Raw genomic sequence first — 20,862 nt, forward strand, 5'->3', positions numbered from 1 at the left:
GGTAACCAGTTTTTATGTCTCTGAACCTCAGTTTTCCAGTCTGTAAAATGGGAACATGCCTCTCCTTGGGTTTGTTGGGAGGATTAGGCAAAATAGTGCATGTGGAGCATTTGGCAGGTTGTCTGGCTCACAGCACGTGCTCAGTCTATGGTGATGCAAACACGGCCACTGTCAGCCATAATGAGCATATATCTACCAGACTGGAGTTTCTGTTCAGGTCTGTCTGGGACACTCAGGACTCTGACACCATTTGAAGGCTCTTTTATAGTTTAAAAATGACTTGTCAAAAAAATAATAAAATAAAAATAAAAATGACTTGTCTCCAGAACTTTGATCCTAGGCTTATGCAGAGTAGTCACCTCCCATTATCTACTTTTGCGAGTCTCAGTGCTTCTGATAAATTCCCTACTCACCTCAGGTTGACCTAAAACTGCTAATAAAGCAGAGAAGGGCTTTTTTATCCTTAGAAAGAAAGGACTGCCACCTTTATGATGGTGCCGAGTGTGGGGGATGAAAGAAACAAAAGCCTTTGAAGCTCTATCAGTTCCTTCGGTCCCTTTATGGTCTGTTGACTTTTCTTAACAACCCAACACTTCATTGGGGCAATTAGCTTTAAAAGAAACAGGGTTGCCTTTGTTAACGCAGGAAGGCAAAGAAAGAATTGGAAAGCATGACAGGTGAATCAGGTATAAACGAGAAATAGGGGTCCAAAGGTAACAACAGGAGTTGTCACTAGGTTTCTGCAAGTTTTTTTTTTTTTTAATGTGATTATAGGGTATAGTCTCCAACAATAGAGTCATTCATTTAACTTCTGTGGTGTAAATATTAATAATTGTAGTCTGGGTGAGGTGGCTCACACCTGTAATCCTAGCACTTGGGGAGGCCAAGGTGAGTGGATTGCCTGAGCTCAGGAGTTGGAGACCAGCCTGAGCAAGAGTGAGACCCTGTCTCTACTAAATAAAGAAAACGTAGCTGGGCATTGTGGTGGGCACTTGTAGTCTCACCGCTGAGGCAGGAGAATTGCTCAAGCCCATGAGTTTGTTTGAGGTTGCTGTGAGCTATGATACCACGGCACTCTATCCAAGGGAACAGAGTGAGACTCTGTCTCAAAAAAACAAATAAGTTAATTAATAAAATAGATATTAATAATTGTAACTATAGTTGGCTCACATTGTTATAGTCAGAGCTACACAAAAAAAGTAACAATTTGAATCCACAAATATATCTTTTTCCTTTTCTTTTTCTTTCTTTCTTTCTTTCTTTTTTTTTTTTTTTTTGAGACAGAATCTCACTCTGTCTTCCCGGTAGAGTGCCATGGCATCATCATAGTTCACAGCAACCTCAAACTCCTGGGCTCAAGTGATCCTCTTGCCTCAGCCTCCCAAGTAGCTGGGAGCACAGGTCTCCACCACAATGCCCGGCTAGTTTTTCTATTTTTGGTAGAGACAGTGTCTCATCTCAAACTCCTGAGCTCAGGTGATCCACCCACCTCAAAGTACTCAAAATTGTTCTACAGAGAAATGTGGTTGCCATATATTCTTTATAGAGAAAATCAAGCTCTTTATAAACCGAGTGGTGACATCCTCCTGTATAAGTTTTCAATGAGGCTCGGCGCCTGTGGCTCAAGCGGCTAAGGCGTCAGCCACATACCCCTAAGCTGGCAGGTTCGAATCCAGCCTGGGCTGCCAAACAACAATGATGGCTGCAACCAAAAAATAGCTGGGCATTGTGGCGGGCACCTATAATCCCAGCTACTAGGGAAGCAGAGGCAGGAGAATTGCTTGAGCCCAGGAGTTGAAGGTTGCTGTGAGCTGTGATACCAGGGCACTCTACCCAGGGCAACAGCTTGAGGCTCTGTCTCAAAAAAAAGTTTTCAATGAAAAAGCACATCACTTACGCTACTCTGAACTTTCGGTGTGACTGTTATATTCAGATATGAGATACCTATTATATGAGATATTCCTCCCATTTGGCCAATACAACCTTTATCTACTAAAGATCTCAAGCCATTGAATTTAAAATATATTTCATGAATGGAAGAAATAAAGGAAGGGGAGAGAGAAAGAGTAGGAGAGGGCAGGGAGCAAGATGGGAGAGTGACCTCTGACAGACTCTTCATTTCCCTGGGTCTTCTTTCTTCATCGATATAAGAGCATTGGACTAGACCTTTGATGTTCTAAGTTTTTTCTTGTATAGCAAAGTGCCAAATTCTTCCTGGTTTTTCTTTTTTCTTTTGCAGTTTTTGGCCAGGGCTGGGTTTGAACCTGCCACCTCCGGCATATGGGGCCAGCACCCTACTCTTTTGAGCCATAGGTGCTGCCCCCATATTCTTTTCTAAACAAAATTTGTTACACCTGCTATATAAATAGTGGACTTCAGTTGCCGATAGCATGGCATCATCTCCGATGCCAACCACGGTCATGCTATAAATGCATATGAATGCTGGGTAAAATAAAGATAAAAGAACTATAGTTACAAAATCGATCCTGAAGTGAAACAGAAATTCAGACTTGCAGGAATTAGAGAGGAAACTGAGTTCTACAAGGAAGCCTCAACTGCACAAAATGATTTGGGGCAAGGACATAGGTTCTTATGGCTTGAAGCTGGGATGTTAATCGCTACATAGGGGCGGGGGAAGGTGTGTTAAGGCCTTTGTTACGCAGTGGGCCAGAACTGAAGCAGCTCTAACATCTAACAGTGAAAACTTGCAAGCACCACCTTCTCTGTTTCATGGGGAGTAGAAAACTACCTGTCAGTAAGGGAAACCAACAAGGAAGTTCATCTTTGCATTGGATTTTGTGCAGAAATAAAAATGTTCTCCTGAGAAATCAGAGGCAAGGCTGTGCCACACACAGGTATGGATGTAAATTTTAATGAAATTTATGGGAATGTTATATGGGAATCTCGAAAAAGTAAAAATGGAAACTGGAAGGACCAGTTTCTTGGACCTTCCTTGCCTAGGAAGCCTTGGCGAATAGCCACACCCAAGAATGTGTGGGCCTTCTGGAGAAAACAAAAACACGCTAAAAAAATGTGTTCCCAGTAAAAATTATTAACCATGTGAGTTAATGAATCACATGAGGTATATAGATCAGCGCGCAAGAGGATGAGCGGTTTCATTTATTTTAGGTGATCATACAATATGAAGAAACCATAAAGTGGGTATGTTTAGAATCATTGAGTAAATTAAAAATGAAAATTATAATGAGGCTCGGCGCCTGTGGCTCAAGTGGCTAAGGCACCAGCCACATACGCCTAAGGTGGCGGGTTTGAATCTAGCCCAGGCCCGCCAAACAACAATGATGGCTGCAACCAAAAAATAGCCGGGCATTGTGGTGGGCGCCTGTGGTCCCAGCTACTTGGGAGGCAGAGGCAGGAGACTCGCTTGAGCCCAGGAGTTGGAGGCTGCTGTGAGCTGTGATGTCATAGCACTCTACCCAGGGGGACAGCTTGAGGCTCTGTCTCAAAAAAAAAAAAAAGGAAAGAAAGAAAATTATAATGAGAGAGAACAGGAGGCAGTATCAAAAATGAATAAAGAGAAATTCCGGAAGTAAAACATATAGTCACAGAAATTTAAAATGTATTACGTATACTAAACATTTAGTTTAAAAACATAATTAAAAAGGGAACTAAAGAAGATAAAAATGAAAAATGTGATCCAGATGGAATGAGAAGGTCAGCATACACTGACTAGGCATTCCAGAAGAAAACACTCAGAAAAGAGTGCTTGAGAATTTATTCATAATTGTTGAAGACAAAAATCCTTAAATTCACTAATTGCAGAGAAAATAAATCAGTTTAAATGCAGCTGTTGGTAAAGCCAACCATTGATAGGAGAAAGTCTTTAAAATCAGGGAGAAAAAAATTATCCCGCAACAGTTATGCAGGAAGCAGACATCTCTTTGACAGCAAATACAGCTTGGAAAATAATATAGAGAATTCTAAGAGAAGGGGGCCATCAATCTAGAATTTTATGCCCAACCAGTCTTCCAAGAGGCTACTTTTGCTAATCCCTAGATATAAACCAGACTAGATACAGTCCTACCAGTATAGTAGATAGCTAACATAAACAATGATTTATGCCAAACTATAAGATGTGCCCACTGTTGGAGAGACTACTTAGGAATAAATAAAATGAGAGACCACACATAAAATTCATTCACTGAGTCATTTATGGACACCAGCAAAGAAGTTCCACTCACTTACACAGTGTTCTACAAGAGTTATCAGTGTGACTCATTTTATAAAAACAAGACTCCTAAAATGTAGAGGAATATGTACAATACTCCATAGAGAGACCACAAGTAATCATGAAAATCTTTGTTTCCACAGTAAGGCTCACTGGGTTTTCACACAGAAAAGTACCTGTACGTGGAGTTATGCATTTTTATTTTTTTAAAAAAATAATGCTTCCAACATGGATGGAACTGGAGGGCATTATGTTAAGTGAAACAAGCCAGGAGCAGAAAGTTTCCACCTGGTGGTCTCCCTCATAGGTGGAACCTCTAAGCTGATTTCATCAAAGTAGAAATTAGAGCAGAAGATTCTAGAGTCTGGGAGGAGCAGGAGGGGAGAGAGTTGTTAAAGGAGCACAGCTAAACTGGAGGAGCACAATCGAGTGATCTGTACCACTGTGGGATGTCTGTAATTAACAAGAATATATCTTTCAAATAGCTAAAAAGAGAACACGGAACATTTCCAACACGAAGGAGTGCTAAGTGTTTGAGACCTCGGGTGTGCTCAGCACCCTGACCCGATTGCCATGCTCGCATGTGTAGTACATGTGTGTATAAAGCATCACGAGGCACCCCACGAATATGCACATTTGCTATTTGCCAATTAACAAAATAAAAGTATGCATTTGAGGCTGCAGTAAGCTACGATCAGGACCACGGCACTCCATCCTGGATGGCAGAGTAAGACCCTGTCCCAAAAAATAAATAAATAAGTCAAATGCCCTTTTTAAAGAAAGAAAAGAAAATGTAAAAATAGGGCCAGGTGTCCTGGCTCATCAAGCCTATAATCCTAGTAATTTGGGAGACTGAGGCAGGAGGATTCCCTGAGGCCAGTAGTTCTAGACCAGCCTGGACAACATAGTGAGACCTCCATCTCTACAAAAAAAATTTTAAAAAAGTTAACCAGGCATAGTGGCACATGCTTGTAGTCCCAGCTAAGAAGACTGAAATGGGAGAATCACTTGAGTCTGGGAGTTTGAGGTTACTGTGAGCTACGATCACCCTACTGCAGCCTGGCCTGGGTGATAAAGTAAGACCCTATCTCAGGAAACAGAAAGAAAAAAAGAAACTTAAATTTAAAGAATTTTTTTAAGTGTTCTAAATTAGGTCGGGCAAGGTGGCACACACCTATAATCCCAGCCCTCTGAGAGGTTAAGGCAGGTGGACTGCTTGAGCTCACAAGTTCAAGACCAGCCTGAGCAAAAGCGAGACCCTGTCTCTACTAAAAATAGAAAAACTGATGCAAAAGGATTGCTTGAGCCCAAGAATTGGAGGTTGCTGTGAGCTATGATGCCACAGCACTCTACCCAGGGCGACAGCTTGAGACTATCTCAAAAAATAAATAAATATATAAAGTGTTCTAAATTTATGACCTTCTACATTTTAAGAGTGAGCCCCTAGTAGTTTTAAAAATAATAAACGCAATTAATCTTTCCTTTAAGGAAAAGGCAAAATAAATCACATGTGTAGAGATAATGTTGTGAAGAGAACCTCTGAAAACAGTTATCTGGAAATATTTCCAAGATTCCATTGTTGCCAATAAAGATACAGCCTATTAAAAGGACAAGTAAGCTCGGTGCCTATGGCTCAAGCCGCTAAGGCGCCAGCCACATATACCTGAGCTGGAGGGTTCAAATCCAGCCCGGGCCCGCCAAACAATGATGATGGCTGCAATCAAAAAATAGCCGGGCGTTGTGACAGGTGCCTATGGTCCCAGCTACTAGGGAGGCAGAGGCAGGAGAATCGCTTGAGCCCAGGAGTTGGAGGTTGCTGTGAGCTGTGATGCCACAGCACTCTACCCAGGCGACAGCTTGAGGCTTGGTCTCAAAAAAATAAATAAATAAAATAAAAAATAAATAAAAGGACAAGTACTTTATGATCGCACTTATATACAGAATCTGAAATAGTTAAACTCACAGAGTAGAGAGGAGAATGGTGAATGCCAGGGGTTGGGGGTTTGGGGAAATGGGAAGATGAGAGTTAAAGGCATAAAGTTTCAATTGTGCAGGCCAGGCGTGATTCACACCTGTAATCCCAGCACTTAGGGAGGCTGAGCTGGTAGTATCACTGCCTGGGCAACACAGTGAGGCCATGTCTCTACAAATAATAATAATAAAGTTTTAGTTAAGATAAATAAGTTCTGAAGATCTGCTACACAGTATAGGGCAATCTGTTAAGAAGGTAGATCTTATGTTAAGTGTTCTTACCACAAAAAAAGGTCAAAATAGTCACAGAAATTTAAGCAGCAGGGGAGGTGACGGCTGTGTGTGTGGCCGTGATGGTGGTGATGGTTTCATGGTGTATAATTACCCCAAACTCAATAAAATGTAACACTAAATATGTATAGCTCTTTGCATGCCAATTATACTTTAATTACATAATTAGTGGTGCACACCTCTGTAGTCCCAACTACTTGAGAGGATGCTTGAATTCTGGAGTTCAAGGCCAACCTGGAAAACACAGCAGGACTCTGTGTCTTTAAAAAAAAAAAAAAAAAAAAAAGACAACATTATTTGCACACTTTAAAACTTGCAGACAGAATTTCCCTGTGTTAAATATCAGCCAGATGAAGAGTTCTAGAAGAATCTGTCTCATCCTTCTGTACATTATTCATTCGACACCTGGTATCACCTCCACTCCCCTTTCTCACCCTGCCCTCCCCAGCCTCTCAGCACAGAATAGGAACAATAACTATTAGCTTTGTTAGTGTGCTGGAAGCAGCCTGGAAGAGCAGCTAAACCACAAGGAAATAGTAGAAGGAATTTGCACTTTTAAGGTCCAACTAAAATGATTCTAAAGAGAAATTCTGTCTCTTTAGAGAGATGCTATCCACATCTTCTGGTTATAAGCTGTGTCCTTAGATTTTTATTTTGAAAATACTATTCATTTTGGAGAACCTGAGTACTAAAGAATCTTTTAAATATGTTCCTTAGAATTGCATTAACTACATCCTTCAACATGATACTATCTTAACTCAGTGGATGTTTTTAATTTTTTTTTGTTTTGTTGTTGCAGTTTGGCCAGGGCCATTTTTGAGCCCACCACCCTCGGTATATGGGGCTGGCACCCTGCCCGCTGAGCCACAGGCGCTGCCCTCAGGGGGTGTTTTTAATCTTGTAAACGCCATATGTTTTCTAATTCATTTTATAATTTTTATGTAATAGTCTCCTGCAGTATGCTATTTTTGTTTTTAATGTGCCCCTTCCCCATCATCTTGGTTTTAAGGATAACACATTTTTGGCTAAAAAAAAAGATGAGTACTTATGTGTTAAAAAAGACTTCCCCAAAATTATATATGTATGATATTAACAACAAGCTTCATCTCTTTCTCCCATTCCTTTTTTTTTTTTTTTTGAGACAGTCTCACTATGTCACCCTCAGTAGAGTGCTATGGTGTCACAGCTCACAGCAACCTCAAACTCTTGGGCTTAAGTGATAATCTTGCCTCAGCCTCCCAAGTAGCTGGGACTACAGGCATCGCCACAACACCTGGCTATTTTTTGTTGCAATTGTCATCGTTGTTTTAGCAATCCCAGGCTGGGTTCAAACCTACCACCCTCAGTATATGTGGCTGGTGCCATAACCACTGTGCTAAAGGCGCCGGGTCACTTTCTCTCATTCTTTTTCTTTTTTTTTTTTTTTTTGCAGTTTTTGGCCGGGGCCAGGTTTGAACCGGCAACCTCCAGTATATGGGGCCTGCGCCCTACTCCTTGAGCCACAGGCGCTGCTCTGACTTTCTCACATTCTTGAAAGTAGTTTACCTCTCGGCATGAAATACCCTGATCACCCTCAAGGCCAAGATTGTTCCAGTGAACCACATACAACTCATTTTTCCTTTTCTCTGCCTATCTCTACTCCCTTTTAACCCCCAGGCTCCCTCCCACATTTACCATTTTGAATGACCCAAATTTCAGAGCCGCCATTGGCACCATTGACCTTGTCTAGTCCAGAGTAGTGTTTTCTGCCCCAACAGATACCACTGTTGGACTTCTTCCCCCACCTCCAAAATATGTTTTAATGACAGTAGAGCCTGTATTGATTAGCTGTAGATATCATTGATTTCCATGACTCATTGGGAATTCTGTGGTGGTTTCTCTTAAGAGTCAGGAGGAAGCCAAGTGCAGTAGTTCAAGCCCGAAATCCTAGCCCTGTGGGAGGCTCAGGCAAGAGGATTGCTTGAGACTAGTTGAGCAAGAGCAAGACCCTGTCTCTACTAAAACAGAAAAATTAGCCAGCATTGTGGCAGATGCCTGGAATCTCATCTACTCAGGAGACTCAGGCAAGAGGATTGCTTAAGACTAGTTGAGCAAGAGCATTACCGCATCTCTACTAAAACAGAAAAATTAACCAGCATTCTGGCAGATGCCTGGAATCCCATCTACTCAGGAGGCTGAGACAGGAGGATCACTTGAACCCAGGAGTTTGAGGTTGCTGTGAGCTAGGCTGATGCCATGGCACTCTACCCATGGAGACAGAGTGAGACTCAGTCTCCAAAAAAAAATAAATTTTTTTAAGAGTTCAGAGGAAACTACAGAAAAGATACCTTAGATAAGATTTTTCTATCTGATAACTTGAAGCTTGTGTGATATTCACACTGAGAGATTTTTAAGATCCAAGAAGCATGCTGAGATTTTAAATGTTAACAGATTCACATAGGTTTCTCACTTACATCATCATAATTTATTGAGCACTCTGGTTGTGCCAGGCACTGTGATAAGCATTTCACATAGGTGACCTCATTGCGTTCTCACAAAATCCCTACGACTGAAGATTGCCCACATCACATAGAGGCAACGCATGGTGGCCCAGGCAGATGGCATATCCTTCCCAGGCACACACAGTGGCAGATATGGAGTTTGGTCCCAGGTGGTCTAACTCCTAAACCTTTGCATTAAAATCTCTGCCTATGGGCTTGGCGCCTGTGGCTCAAGCGGCTAAGGCACCAACCACATACACTTAAGGTGGCGGGTTCAAATCCCTAGCCCGGGCCCGCCAAACACCAATGATGGCTGCAACCAAAAAATGGCCGGGCATTGTGGCGGGCGCCTGTGGTCCCAGCTACTTGGGAGGCGGAGGCAGGAGACTCGCTTGAGCCCAGGAGTTGGAGGTTGCTGTGAGCATGATGCCATGGCACTCTACCCAGGGGGAATAGCTTGAGGCTCCATCTCAAAAAAAAAAAAAATCTCTGCTTATGGCCAGGCGCAGTGGCTCACGCCTGTAATCCTTGCACTCTGGAAGGCCCAGGCAGGTTGAGCTCAGAAGTGTGAGACCCCTATTCTCTACTAAAAACAGAAAAACTAGCCGGGTGTAGTGGCACATGCCTGCACTCCCAGCTACTCGGGAAGCTGAGACAAGAAGATTGCTCAAACTCAAGAGTTTGAGGTGGTTGTGAGTGACAATGATGCCACAGCACTCTGTCAAGGGTGACAGAGTGAGACTCTGTCTCAAAAATATAACAATAATAATAATTAACTAACTTAAATAAAATTTATATCGCATATCAACACCTCATTTCTAGCTTTCTAAAACGAGTTGGCAATTTGAAAATTACCTAAAAAAAATAGTCTGTTGCTGGACAGGGCCTTTATAGTACCTTGATCTGTTTGAAATTTGCAATGTTTTCTGTGTCTCTGGATGATAATTTAAACATTTACTGTACTTTAATTTGCAGGCCCAAGAAGTTAATATTAAAAACTTTCAAACAATACTGGTTCGTTTTTAAAGACACATCTATAGCCTACTATAAAAATGAGGAGCTTGAACACGGAGAGCCAGTAGAAAAACTAAACCTTAGAGGTAAGAGGACTCCACGTCTTGCTGATGATGGCAACATGCCTGCTAACTGAAGCGAGGTTTGCTTCTGGAGGAATCATTAGCCGTCTGTGTTTCCTGCATGCAGCCTGCTTGCAGATCCTCTGCTTTAGGGAGCGTGGACCTCGTTGCAGTCCAGTGAATGTGGTCACTCGCATTCTGCTGCCCCATCTCGCTCGGTGTGACCAGAGTCAGGGATGTGGTGGTGATAACTGATACCCATAAATGTAGCACATATGCCATACATTGTACAACCCTGAAAAGCTTCCTGAACTCAGAAACAGTTACGTTTATTTCAGCATCATTTTGCTGTCTATTCTAATTTCTGAAAGTCACCGTAAGCATACTGGTAACTCTCTATTAATTGAAATATTTAATTAAGCAATGCATTCAACTGTCATCATTGTGGCCATTAGATAACTCCCTCTGCTTTGATTTAGTTTAACATTCATATTCATAATTGTTCCTTTGAGTTAGGATAGCCAACATCAACGTGAAATATGAATTCAACTGATTTATTTAAGAAAATTATAAGAGAGGACCAGGCACAGTGGCTCATTCCTGTAATCCTAGCACTCCAGGAGGCTGAGGTGGGAGGATAAGTTAAGCTGAGGAGTTTGAAACCAGCCTAAGCAAAAGCAAGATCCATCTCTATTGGTGGTGCCCATAGTGGGTAGGGTGCCAGCCACATACACCAAAGCTGGTGGGTTCAAGCCCAGCCCGGGCCAGCTAGAACAACAATGACAACAATAACAAAAAAATGGCCAGGTGTTATGGTGGGTGCCTATAGTCCCAGTTACTTGGGAGGCTGAGGCAAGAGAATCACTTGGTCCCAGGAGTTTGAGGTTGCTGTGAGCTATGACACCATTGCACTCTACACCAGGGTAAAAGCTTGAGACTCTGTCTCAAAAAAAAAAAAAAATCCATCTCTATTAAAAATAGAAAAAGTAGGCAGGCGATGTGGCCGGTGCCTATTCCAGCTACCCAGGAGTCTGAGGCAAGAGGATCATTTGAACCCAGGAGTTTGAGGTTGCTGTGAGCTATGATGATGCCACTGCACTCTACTTGGGGCAACAGAGTGAGACTCTGTCTCAAAAAAAAAAAAATCATTTGTCTTTATCTGTGTTAATTGTTCATATATCTTACTTGGTTATCTTTTAATGACTGTTACCTGCTTGCTCCTTCATTTTTCAGAAAAGAAGCGAATCGGGGTGGGGGGTTGTGTTCAAAGTCTATTTCATACGCACACTTGATATTTACCTAACAAATTCCTCAGCGCCCAGTCCCCTCTCTGTCTTCTGCCTTTCAGGCTGTGAAGTTGTGCCAGATGTAAATGTAGCAGGGGGAAAATTTGGAATCAAGTTACTGATCCCTGTTGCCGATGGTATGAATGAAGTTTATTTGAGATGTGACCACGTAAGTAAAACCAGAAAAATGTGAAATCCCTTCGCCCTCATGAAGCCTAAAGAGCAAAACCTACAAGGTGTTTTCTAAAATTAGAGCTCTGTTGTGTCAGCCAGCTGGTTTTTTGCAACAATCACAAAGTAACAACATCCCAATGGCATTCAACAACAAACACTTGTTTTTGAAAGATGCCCAGATGAGCTGGGAGTGGAATGATCTAGGCCGTTGTCGGCTGGTCAGATCTGCCCTGAGACCCAAGTTTCTCAAGACCTTGCCACAGGTTGACTTGATTTTATTTATTCTGGATCCCAGGCTGCCTGGGGGAAACTTCTCCTAGTGATGGCAGGTGAGCAAAAGGACAACTAAAGCCTGGGCTTGAAATTGACATGCTGTCACCTGCACCCACATCCATTGGGCAAAGCAGATCACATGACTCAGCTTGATGCCAAGGGCCTGGAATTGCATTCTGTCTCTTGTAACTGCAGTTACAAGGCAAAGAGTGTGGATCCTGGATCCTGGGAGTGTGACGATCAAGGCCAGTAATTCAGTGTACTGTTGGGCTGTTGAATTCCCCCTCCTATTCACTCCTTAAGCTCAAAAATGAGCACAGACCTTAAAGAACCAAAGAAACCACTACTAACTTGTTCAGTTCCCATAATGGCCCTGATGGCTACTTTTAAATTGGAATCTTTACTAAGCATAGTAAAGCACATGAGTAATACAGAAAATCAGTTAATGATTTCTTTTCACTATTTTCTTTTGTCACTGAGATCAGATGTGATATTAAACTGGAACCAAGAGCCAAGGAAGGCTCCCCGGTAGCTGGGGCTTCACCTGTCTGTGCTTCATGGCACTCTTTGGCGTCCCTGGATCATCTTTAAATGCAAAGTTCTCTGCGTGGAATCTGTGAAAGCCAGAATTCCCTATCCTTTCGATGCCCCTTAGCATCTACAAACTCAGCACGGGTCTCTAAGGTTACTGTCAGGTGTTACATTAGGTGGCTAACAGGCGTTCAGAACACGCGCCACTTCACAGTCTTTCCTCTGCTTGGAAGGTGATCGTTTTCCACTGTCATGGAGAAGAAAGCCCAGGCCTGCTGTTTAGAGTGGGGGGGTGCACTTGAGCTTGCTTCTCAGCCCATGGGTCTTGCTGCAGGAGAACCAATATGCCAAATGGATGGCTGCCTGCATCTTGGCATCAAAGGGCAAAACCATGGCAGACAGCTCCTACCAGCCAGAGGTCGTCAACATCCTTTCATTTCTGAGGATGAAAAACAGGAACGTGGCATCTCAGGTGGCTTCAAGTCTCGAAAGCATGGACATGAACCCAGAATGTTTTGTGTCACCTCGATGTACAAAGAAACACAAGTCTAAGCAGGTACTGCTAATCTTTCTGGGCAATGGCTTACAGTAGAGTCTGTATGTTCTGAAGTAAAAGGATGAATTCATCTGATTAATGCCATCATCATGAAAAACTGCTTGACAGAGAAAGTTGACTGAGTATTAGATGATGTTATGAAATTATTGTTAATATTGTTAGAGGTGACTGTACTTGCTGACTAGATGTGGTGATATACCCAGATTGAAGTTAATTATGAAAAAATTACTTAGTTCCCACAAATTGAAAATTAAAATGAGCCTTCCATAGGAGTGGGTCAAAAGTTGCACAGATAGACTGAGCTCTCCATGGACACTCCATGGATCTCAAAAAGAAGGACCCCAGAGCTCTCCATCTGCAACCTTAGAAGCTTTGGGGGTTGCTGTTGTTGTTTGTTTGTTTGTTTTTGAGAAAGAATTTTACTTTGTCACCCTCAGTAAAGTGTTGTGGCATCATAGCTCACAGCAACCTCAAACTCTTGGGCTCAAGCCATTCTCTTTCCTTAGCCTCCCAAGTAGCTGGGACTACAGGCACCTGCCACAACACCCGGCTATTTTTAGAGATGGGGTCGCTCTAGCTCAGGCTGATCTCAAACCTGTGAGCTCAGGCACATAGCCACAGCCTCCCAGAGTGCTAGGATGACAGGGGTGAGCCAACTCACCTGGCCTAACCTTAGAAGTTTTTGCATTGGTGGATCTCATTCCTAGAATTTTTATGTCTTGTAGAACGAGAGAGAGAATGAATGAATGGGAATGAATTGTCTTAGAACTGTAGTCAGGCCTTGCATTTATTGTTGTCTTTGGGGGTTTGAGGCTAATGGGACGATTACAGGGCACTGATTCTTGGTGCACACTGAGAAAAGTCTGATGTCTCTCTTTTCTGCTTAGCTGGCAGCCCGGATCCTGGAAGCTCACCAGAACGTGGCCCAAATGCCCCTGGTCGAAGCCAAACTGCGGTTCATCCAGGCGTGGCAGTCCCTGCCTGAATTCGGCCTCACCTACTACCTCGTCAGGTGAGACAGTACTCTCTTCCCTCTCTCACTTTCTGTTCAAACGTGAGTGGCTTTCTGGGAACCCAGTTTATTCTCAATTAGCATCGAATATAGAACCTTTATTTTAGAATACTGCCCTTTCCAAAGTGACCCGCTCTGGGCTACTCACAGAAATTTTCCACGCCTTCTTTCCACATGGCAATGCCCCTTGAAATTCAGCTAAATGGGAAAGGAAATTTTGAAAGGAGATTTGGTTCTTATAGGATAACTCCCTTTGTAAAGCCAAAGGGACAGTGTCACCTCTTTACTTCATATCAGCATACTCCCTGCTGTGGTTCTCATGCTGTGTCTCATGGTACGGCCTTGCGGAATTGTTTAGGTTTCTAGAAAGGTCCCCACAAACCTCGTGTCTTACCTGCAGCCAACTTCATCAGGTGGCTAGTACCAGGGTATTCCTCACAGGAGGCCTATCTATTACCCACTTCTGAAACATAGAAAAATAGCTTAAGTGACTTGTGCAAGTTCACCTCCTGGTCGGGGGCATGCCTTGGCGTAGAGTCCCGTGTCCTCACTGTAATCGGCACCCAGCATGTTTCTGCCCCACCATCTATAATGAATGGTTTCTGCAAATGTGTCCACAAGTGTGCTGGTAAATCAAATTACACCTTCCAGTGCCATAAGGAAGGTGGCTGGTACCAGGGTACCAGCGATGTTTAAGCACAATCTAAACTTAACCCCGCAGTGTGGTGAGTCCTCTGTGTCACTTTCTCATTTTCTAACTTGGAGGTTGGAAGACTGCTTTGTATTTTAAAACAATGACTTACTGGAAAATAGAGTTTTCTTAGCTCTTTTCAAAGACTCGGCTTCTTCAGCCCCTTCTAGCAGTGGACACTACTCACTGAAACAACTCCTTTACATCTGCCCCCAGTGTTTGTCTTTTTTTTTTTCTTTTTCTTTTTTTTTCTTTAAGACAGAGTCTCATTATGTCACCCGCAATAGAGCACTGTGGCATCACAGCTTACAGCAACCTCAAACTCTTGGGCTTAAGCGATTCTCTTGCCTCAGCCTCCCAAGTAGCTGGGACAATAGGCGCCCACCACAAGGCCCAGCTATTTTGTGGTTGTAGTTGGCCCAGGCTGGATTCGAACCCGCCAGCTCCATGTATGTGGCTGGTGCCCTAGCCCCTGAGCTACAGGTGCCGAGCCCCAGTGTTTGTCTTAAACAAGCAACTCCACCTGCTTAACTCACCCCAGCAAAAAAAGGAAGGCGAGTGAAGCTGCACTGGACGCCCAGTTATGCACATGGACCTGTGTGGGTGTGTACACACACACACTCACACACACACACCCATAACTCAGAAGTCAGCCCGCACGCTGGAGAACATAGACACTTGCACCAACCCAGGTCTGGCTTCCAGGCCCACCCCTGCCTCTAGCTGTGTGACCTACGGCATTGTCACCCACCTCACCACGCCTCAGCTCCTGAGTTTGTTCGGAGAGCATTTGGAACCTACTTGGTGGAGAGAATCCAGTGAAACAATGCAAAGGAAGTGCCTGATAAATTGTGAAGAGTGGTGCGGGCCCTGAACAGACTTCCACGCCACTTACTCCTGTACCCCATGGCCCTTTTGCCAGCTGTCTCCCCCTGTGCTTCCCTCCCCTCCAGCATCTGTTCATGCATAGAGGTGAAGCTTTGAGGCAGCAGCCCTGGGTGTGACCTTTTCCAAGGCCAGTCAGAGACAGCAGCTGGGGCAGTCCCCTGTGTGCAGGGGGACAGGCAGAGCCAGGATCTGCCCACACCTAAGAAACCTGGGTCTCCATGTCATGCCTCCCCAGATTCTAGAGAGCAGCCCAGGGAACCCTGATGCATCAGAGAGAAGCAGGTGGAGCAAGAAAGCTACACTGGCCACTTTGTGCTATTAAACGTTAAGGTGGTGGAATGAATGAATAATAAAAGGTACGGGACTGATTCCAGAAAAGTCCAGGAAACGTTCATCATATGAAAGTCACATGTGAAAGGGGTGAGAGTGATGTGGAAAGTGGCCTATTCAGCTGGGAATTTTTCTTCTCCAATTATACTTTTCTCTCTCCCGCAACCGTATTGTCACATCAGTGTCCTCCACTCACATCCCCCTTCAGTTGCTGTCCCTGTTCTGGGCCCCTCTTCACAGCAGAACTTGTTGAGTGTGGTGTACCCCCCGCTGTCCCTCCTTCTTTCCATTCTGAGTCTACCCCAATCGGGGTTTTCCCTCTCCACACTCCCCTGCCCTTGTCACTGGCTTTCATCAAGGTCACCCACCAGTCACCTGTGGCCTTCATAGTGCTGACTTCATAGGTCAGCTTTTGCCAGCTGACCTCTCTACAGCATTTGGCACGGTGAGCCCCCCCCTGCTCCTGACTCACTTGCATCACTTGCCTTCCTGGCTTCCCCCGCTGTCAGGGGCCAGTCCTTTGCTGGTTCTTTCTCAACCTTTCCAACTTCTTATGATGCTGGAGGGCACGGGCCTCAGCTCTCAACCTAGACTCATTTTCCTCTCAATCTAGACTCATCCTCTCAGGCTCATTCTTTCGGCTTCATTTATATGCTGATTTCTCCAAGATGTGTATCTTGAGCCTAGAACTCTCTCTTGACCTGCTGATTCATAAATCCAACAATGCTGAGGTCAGTGGATTTCAGCCACAGCACCCTGGTGTGCCATGAAAATTTTAAAGATCATTAATTAAATTAGTTTCAAAAGAAGTTCAAAGCACAGTAAGTATTCTTTTTACTTTTTTATTTGATTAACATAATTTAAAGGTGCCATGAAAGTCTTAACTATAGGCTCAAATGTGCCCTGAGATTAAAAAGGTTGAAAAGCACTGGCTTAGGTGTCTAACTGGAATCTCCTCTTAACATGTCCAAAATTCCTGATTGTCCCCCCTAAGTTAGCTCCCCCAACGCTCTTCTACATCTCAGTAAAGGGCAATTCCTCCCCCTAGATGTTCAGGTCAAATTTCTCAAAGTCATTCTTGACTCTGCTCCTTATCCCGCACACGACATCCTGTCCATTGGCAAATCCTAGTGATTCTGCCTTCAGAGTATCCACAGAATCCGACCTCTCCTCACTGCCTGCACCAGCACCACAGTGCAGGGCCAGAGTGACCCTACCCCATCTTCCTGCCTCTACCCAGGACCAATCAAGTTTCAACTAGAGATCCTTATAGGACAGGAGGGGGAGGGTAAATGGAGAGACTACAACTATGGTGTACATTTCAAGGGTACATGTCTAATCTATTAAGTATACACTATAAATGTCTTAACACAATAATTAAGTAAATGAGGTGAAGGATATATTAACCAGTTTGATGTAAGCATTCCAAATTGTATATAAAATCAGCACACTGTACCCCATGAATGCATTAAAGTATACATGATCTACGTGGTTATGACTTAATAAAAATAAAATAAAATTGTAATATACAGTATGTACCAATGACAAAAGATGAATACAGGTCACGTTGAACCCCTCTTATAGTAATAGAAGTGAAATGTAAAAAAATAAATAAAAATAAAAATAAAAATCTAAGTCAGCCCATGTGAAGCCTCTACTCAGAACCTTTGCAGGCTTCTGTCTCTATCAGAGGAAAATCCAGATCCTTCCAGTGGCCTGCAAGGCCATACATGACTCCCTAACTGTCTAACTCACACCCCTCTCCCGCTTTGTGCCAGCCACACAGGCCTCCTGCCAGGCTCTTGAGGGCACAATAAAAAAATGAAGTGGTCATGTGTGCCCTCTGTCCGGAATACTCTTCCTCCAGAGAGCCACATGGTTCAATCCCTCACACACATTAGTTCTTTAATCAAATGTCACCATCTGACCTTCCCTGACATTCCTGTTTTAGATTATGACTAATCACCTTATTGTCAGTATCCCCTACACCCCTTCTGTGCTATGTTCTTCTTCATAAGCTTACCTGGCATATTTATTTCACACTTATGATTCTCTCCCCCGACTAGGCAGGAATTTTCTGTCCCTTTAGTTCACTACTGTATGCCCAGTGCCTGGAAGGGTGTCTGGCACATACTCTTGGTGCTAATTTTGAATGAATTAATTTGACCTCCTCTTATCTTACTTTCCTCTGATGTCAGTTTCACTTAAAGAACGTCTGCAGAATAACCTTCATTCTCTCCATTCCTTGTTTTTTTTTTTGAGACAGGCGCCTCAAGCTGTCCCCTTGGGTAGAGTGCCATGGCATCTCAGCTCACAGCAACCTCCAACTCCTGGGCTCAAGCGAGTCTCCTGCCTCAGCCTCCCAAGTAGCTGGGATCACAGGCACCCGCCACAACACCCGACTATTTTTTGGTTGCAGCCATCATTGTTGTTTGGCGGGCCTGGGCTGGATTCGAACCCAGCGGGCCTGGGCTGGATTCGAACCTGCCACCTTGGGTGTATGTGGCAGGCGCCTTAGCCACTTGAGCCACAGGCACCGAGCTGTTTCCTTAATATCACAATAAAAATGCCGTCTTGTAGAAAGTAAATCCCTCATTGTTCATTCTTCTAAAACAATTCAGAAATGTTGGTATTGTCTTAAAGCAGTTGTATATGAACAAACATCATTATTATGGCTTCTCTTAACTAATATTATTAGGGGGGGTTGTTTTTTGTTTGTTTGTTTGTTTTTCAGATTTAAAGGTAGCAAGAAAGAGGACATTCTGGGAGTCTCATATAATAGGTTGATTAGAATCGATGCAGCCACTGGGATTCCAATTACAACATGGAGATTCACAAACATGAAACAGTGGAATGTCAACTGGGAAATCCGGCAGGTAAAGTGAAAGTTTTTGGTATTTAGTATGGAGTCTATACATGTGTGTTCTCTCAGAATTGCAGTTTACTCTGATTTTAAAAAACGTGTTCTCAGCTAGGCATGGTGGCTCACCTCTACAATCTTAGCACTCTTGGAGGCCAAGGCAGGTGGATCACTTAAGCTCAGGAGTTCAAGACCAGCCTGAGCAAGATTGAGACCCTGTCTCTACTAAAAGAATAGAGAAACTAGCCAGGTGCCTATAGTCTCAGATATTCAGGAGACTGAGGCAGAAGGATTGCTTGAACCCAGCAGTTTAAGGTTGCTGTGAGCTAGGTTGCACCACAGCATTCTACTCTGGTCAACAGAGTGAGACTCTGTCTCAAAAAAAAAAAAAAAAACCCAAGCACTTAGTAATTATCTGGTGAAATAATCACATGCAATGCAATTATGAGCAGTTTCCTAACCAGCACAGGCCAAATGTCCTTGACTTAATACTACAAGTTGGCTTTCTCTCCATGCAAGGATTATGTAAGAGTTAGGTTGATGATTGCTTAGTGCAGCAGTTCTTAACCTGTGGGTGGCGACCCACAGGAACCTATTAAAGGGTTGCAGCATTGGGAAGGTTGAGAATCACTGGCTTAGCGGAAACTACCTGAGCTGTAACTGCTGTGCAAAATATAAATCAAAAAAAGGGCTCATCTGACTGGCTGCCAAAGGATCTAAGAGATTGAGGGCTCAGAAACTCAGCTGCCCAACTGAGGAGCACTGCAGCCCCAAAAGGGAAAATCTTCTGGAGGAGCAAGGTGCACAGAGATGACTGAGAACAGTGTGGCCTCCAGAGCCGAGGAGGCTCAAACCCATAGCCTGTGTTTCAGTTTCCCATTACATCCCATCCTAGGAACAAGCCTGTGTCATGCAAAACTAAGTCTTCTTTCCTTCTTTTTTCATTTGCAATTTTTGTCCAGGGCTGGGTTTGAACCTCCTACCTCCAGTATATGGGGCCAGCGCCATACTCCTTGAGCCACAGGTGCCACCCCCAATCTAAGTCTTTTTTCTAGAGCTTAGAGCAGCAGTTCTCAATATGTGGGTTGCGACCCACAGGAACTGTATTAAAGGGCCGCGGCATTAGAAAGGTTGAGAACCTTAGGCTGAGAACACTGTCTTAGAGTTTATGACATTCTGCTGGCTGTAGGGAAATTGAGGCAAACCATTTATTCTCCATTAATGAATCGACACGAGAGTGCTTGGGAAATTGTTTTATCTAAACGACAGAATATAGTTTGTGTGTGCAGTAGAGTTGACTCCTACCCTACCCCACCCCACCCCACCCCACCCTATCCTATCCTATCCTATCCTATCCTATCCTGTCCTGTCCTATCCTATAACTAACTATAATATAGTTTGGGTGTGCGGTAGAGTTGACACCACAAGGGGGCGCAGAGAGAACAAAGACGTGTTTGGGGAGGCGTTTAATTGGGAGCGGTGGTTTTCTGAGGTCTTGGGGGCGGTCCTCTGTGAGTCACCTCAGCCGTCCCCCACTCCAGAGGCCCCTTCAGCGGAGCAGTTTCCTTCTCATTACTGTATGTCGGGGTTTAAGCTGATCCACGCCTTCCTCTTCCAGGTGGCGATCGAGTTTGACCAGAACGTCTCCATCGCATTCACCTGCCTGAGCGCGGATTGCAAGGTGGTGCACGAGTACATTGGCGGCTACATTTTCTTGTCCACCCGCTCCAAGGACCAGAATGAAACCCTCGATGAGGACCTGTTCCACAAATTGACCGGCGGTCAGGACTGAAGCGGGGACACCCTCTGGGCCTGCACAGACAGACGAGCCAAAGGCTTTGGGTCCTCCCTAGACGGACAGGCCCTCCCTAGACGGACAGGACCCAGGGCTGGGCTTACCCAGCGTGTAGACGCCAGACCGACGAACAACATATATTCGCTCAGATCATCCTCCCCATCTCAAATACTCGGCTAGCACGTCCCGTTCCTTACTTTGCCCCGTGCTATTAATTGTGGAAGGGGCCTCACTTGCCTTTTCTACAAAATGGGCAGGAGAGGGAGCGGTACTCCAAGATTGCTCCGGGTAGGGCCCAGCCTGTAGGTCCTGTTCAGTGACTTGCAGAACAGGCCAAGTGCGTGGCTGGACGTTGTCCTGGTGCATATCTGTCTCAGGGCTAAGTCAGTCCAGAAGACAGATCAATATCACACGTAGCAAGTACAAATCTTATCCCTCAAACTCAGGTATGAAAAAAAT

At 44.1% G+C, this 20,862-nt stretch overlaps 1 protein-coding gene across 1 annotated transcript in view; it reads left to right on the forward strand.

Annotated features, from left to right (window-relative positions):
- Positions 1 to 20,400, forward strand: part of FERMT1 (fermitin family member 1) — a 41,726-nt gene extending 21,326 nt beyond the window's left edge. The window contains exons 9-14 of the mRNA XM_003788020.1: positions 9,907 to 10,031; positions 11,356 to 11,462; positions 12,606 to 12,827; positions 13,715 to 13,839; positions 18,483 to 18,624; positions 20,227 to 20,400. Coding sequence (XP_003788068.1) covers positions 9,907 to 10,031; positions 11,356 to 11,462; positions 12,606 to 12,827; positions 13,715 to 13,839; positions 18,483 to 18,624; positions 20,227 to 20,400 — 895 coding nt within the window. The remainder of the gene's footprint in view (positions 1 to 9,906; positions 10,032 to 11,355; positions 11,463 to 12,605; positions 12,828 to 13,714; positions 13,840 to 18,482; positions 18,625 to 20,226) is intronic.
- Positions 20,401 to 20,862: the final 462 nt, after the last annotated feature.

The sequence above is a fragment of the Otolemur garnettii genome, unplaced genomic scaffold (genome assembly GCF_000181295.1).
Source record: "Otolemur garnettii isolate 467f Iridium unplaced genomic scaffold, OtoGar3 scaffold00025, whole genome shotgun sequence".
Taxonomy (NCBI): domain Eukaryota; kingdom Metazoa; phylum Chordata; class Mammalia; order Primates; family Galagidae; genus Otolemur; species Otolemur garnettii.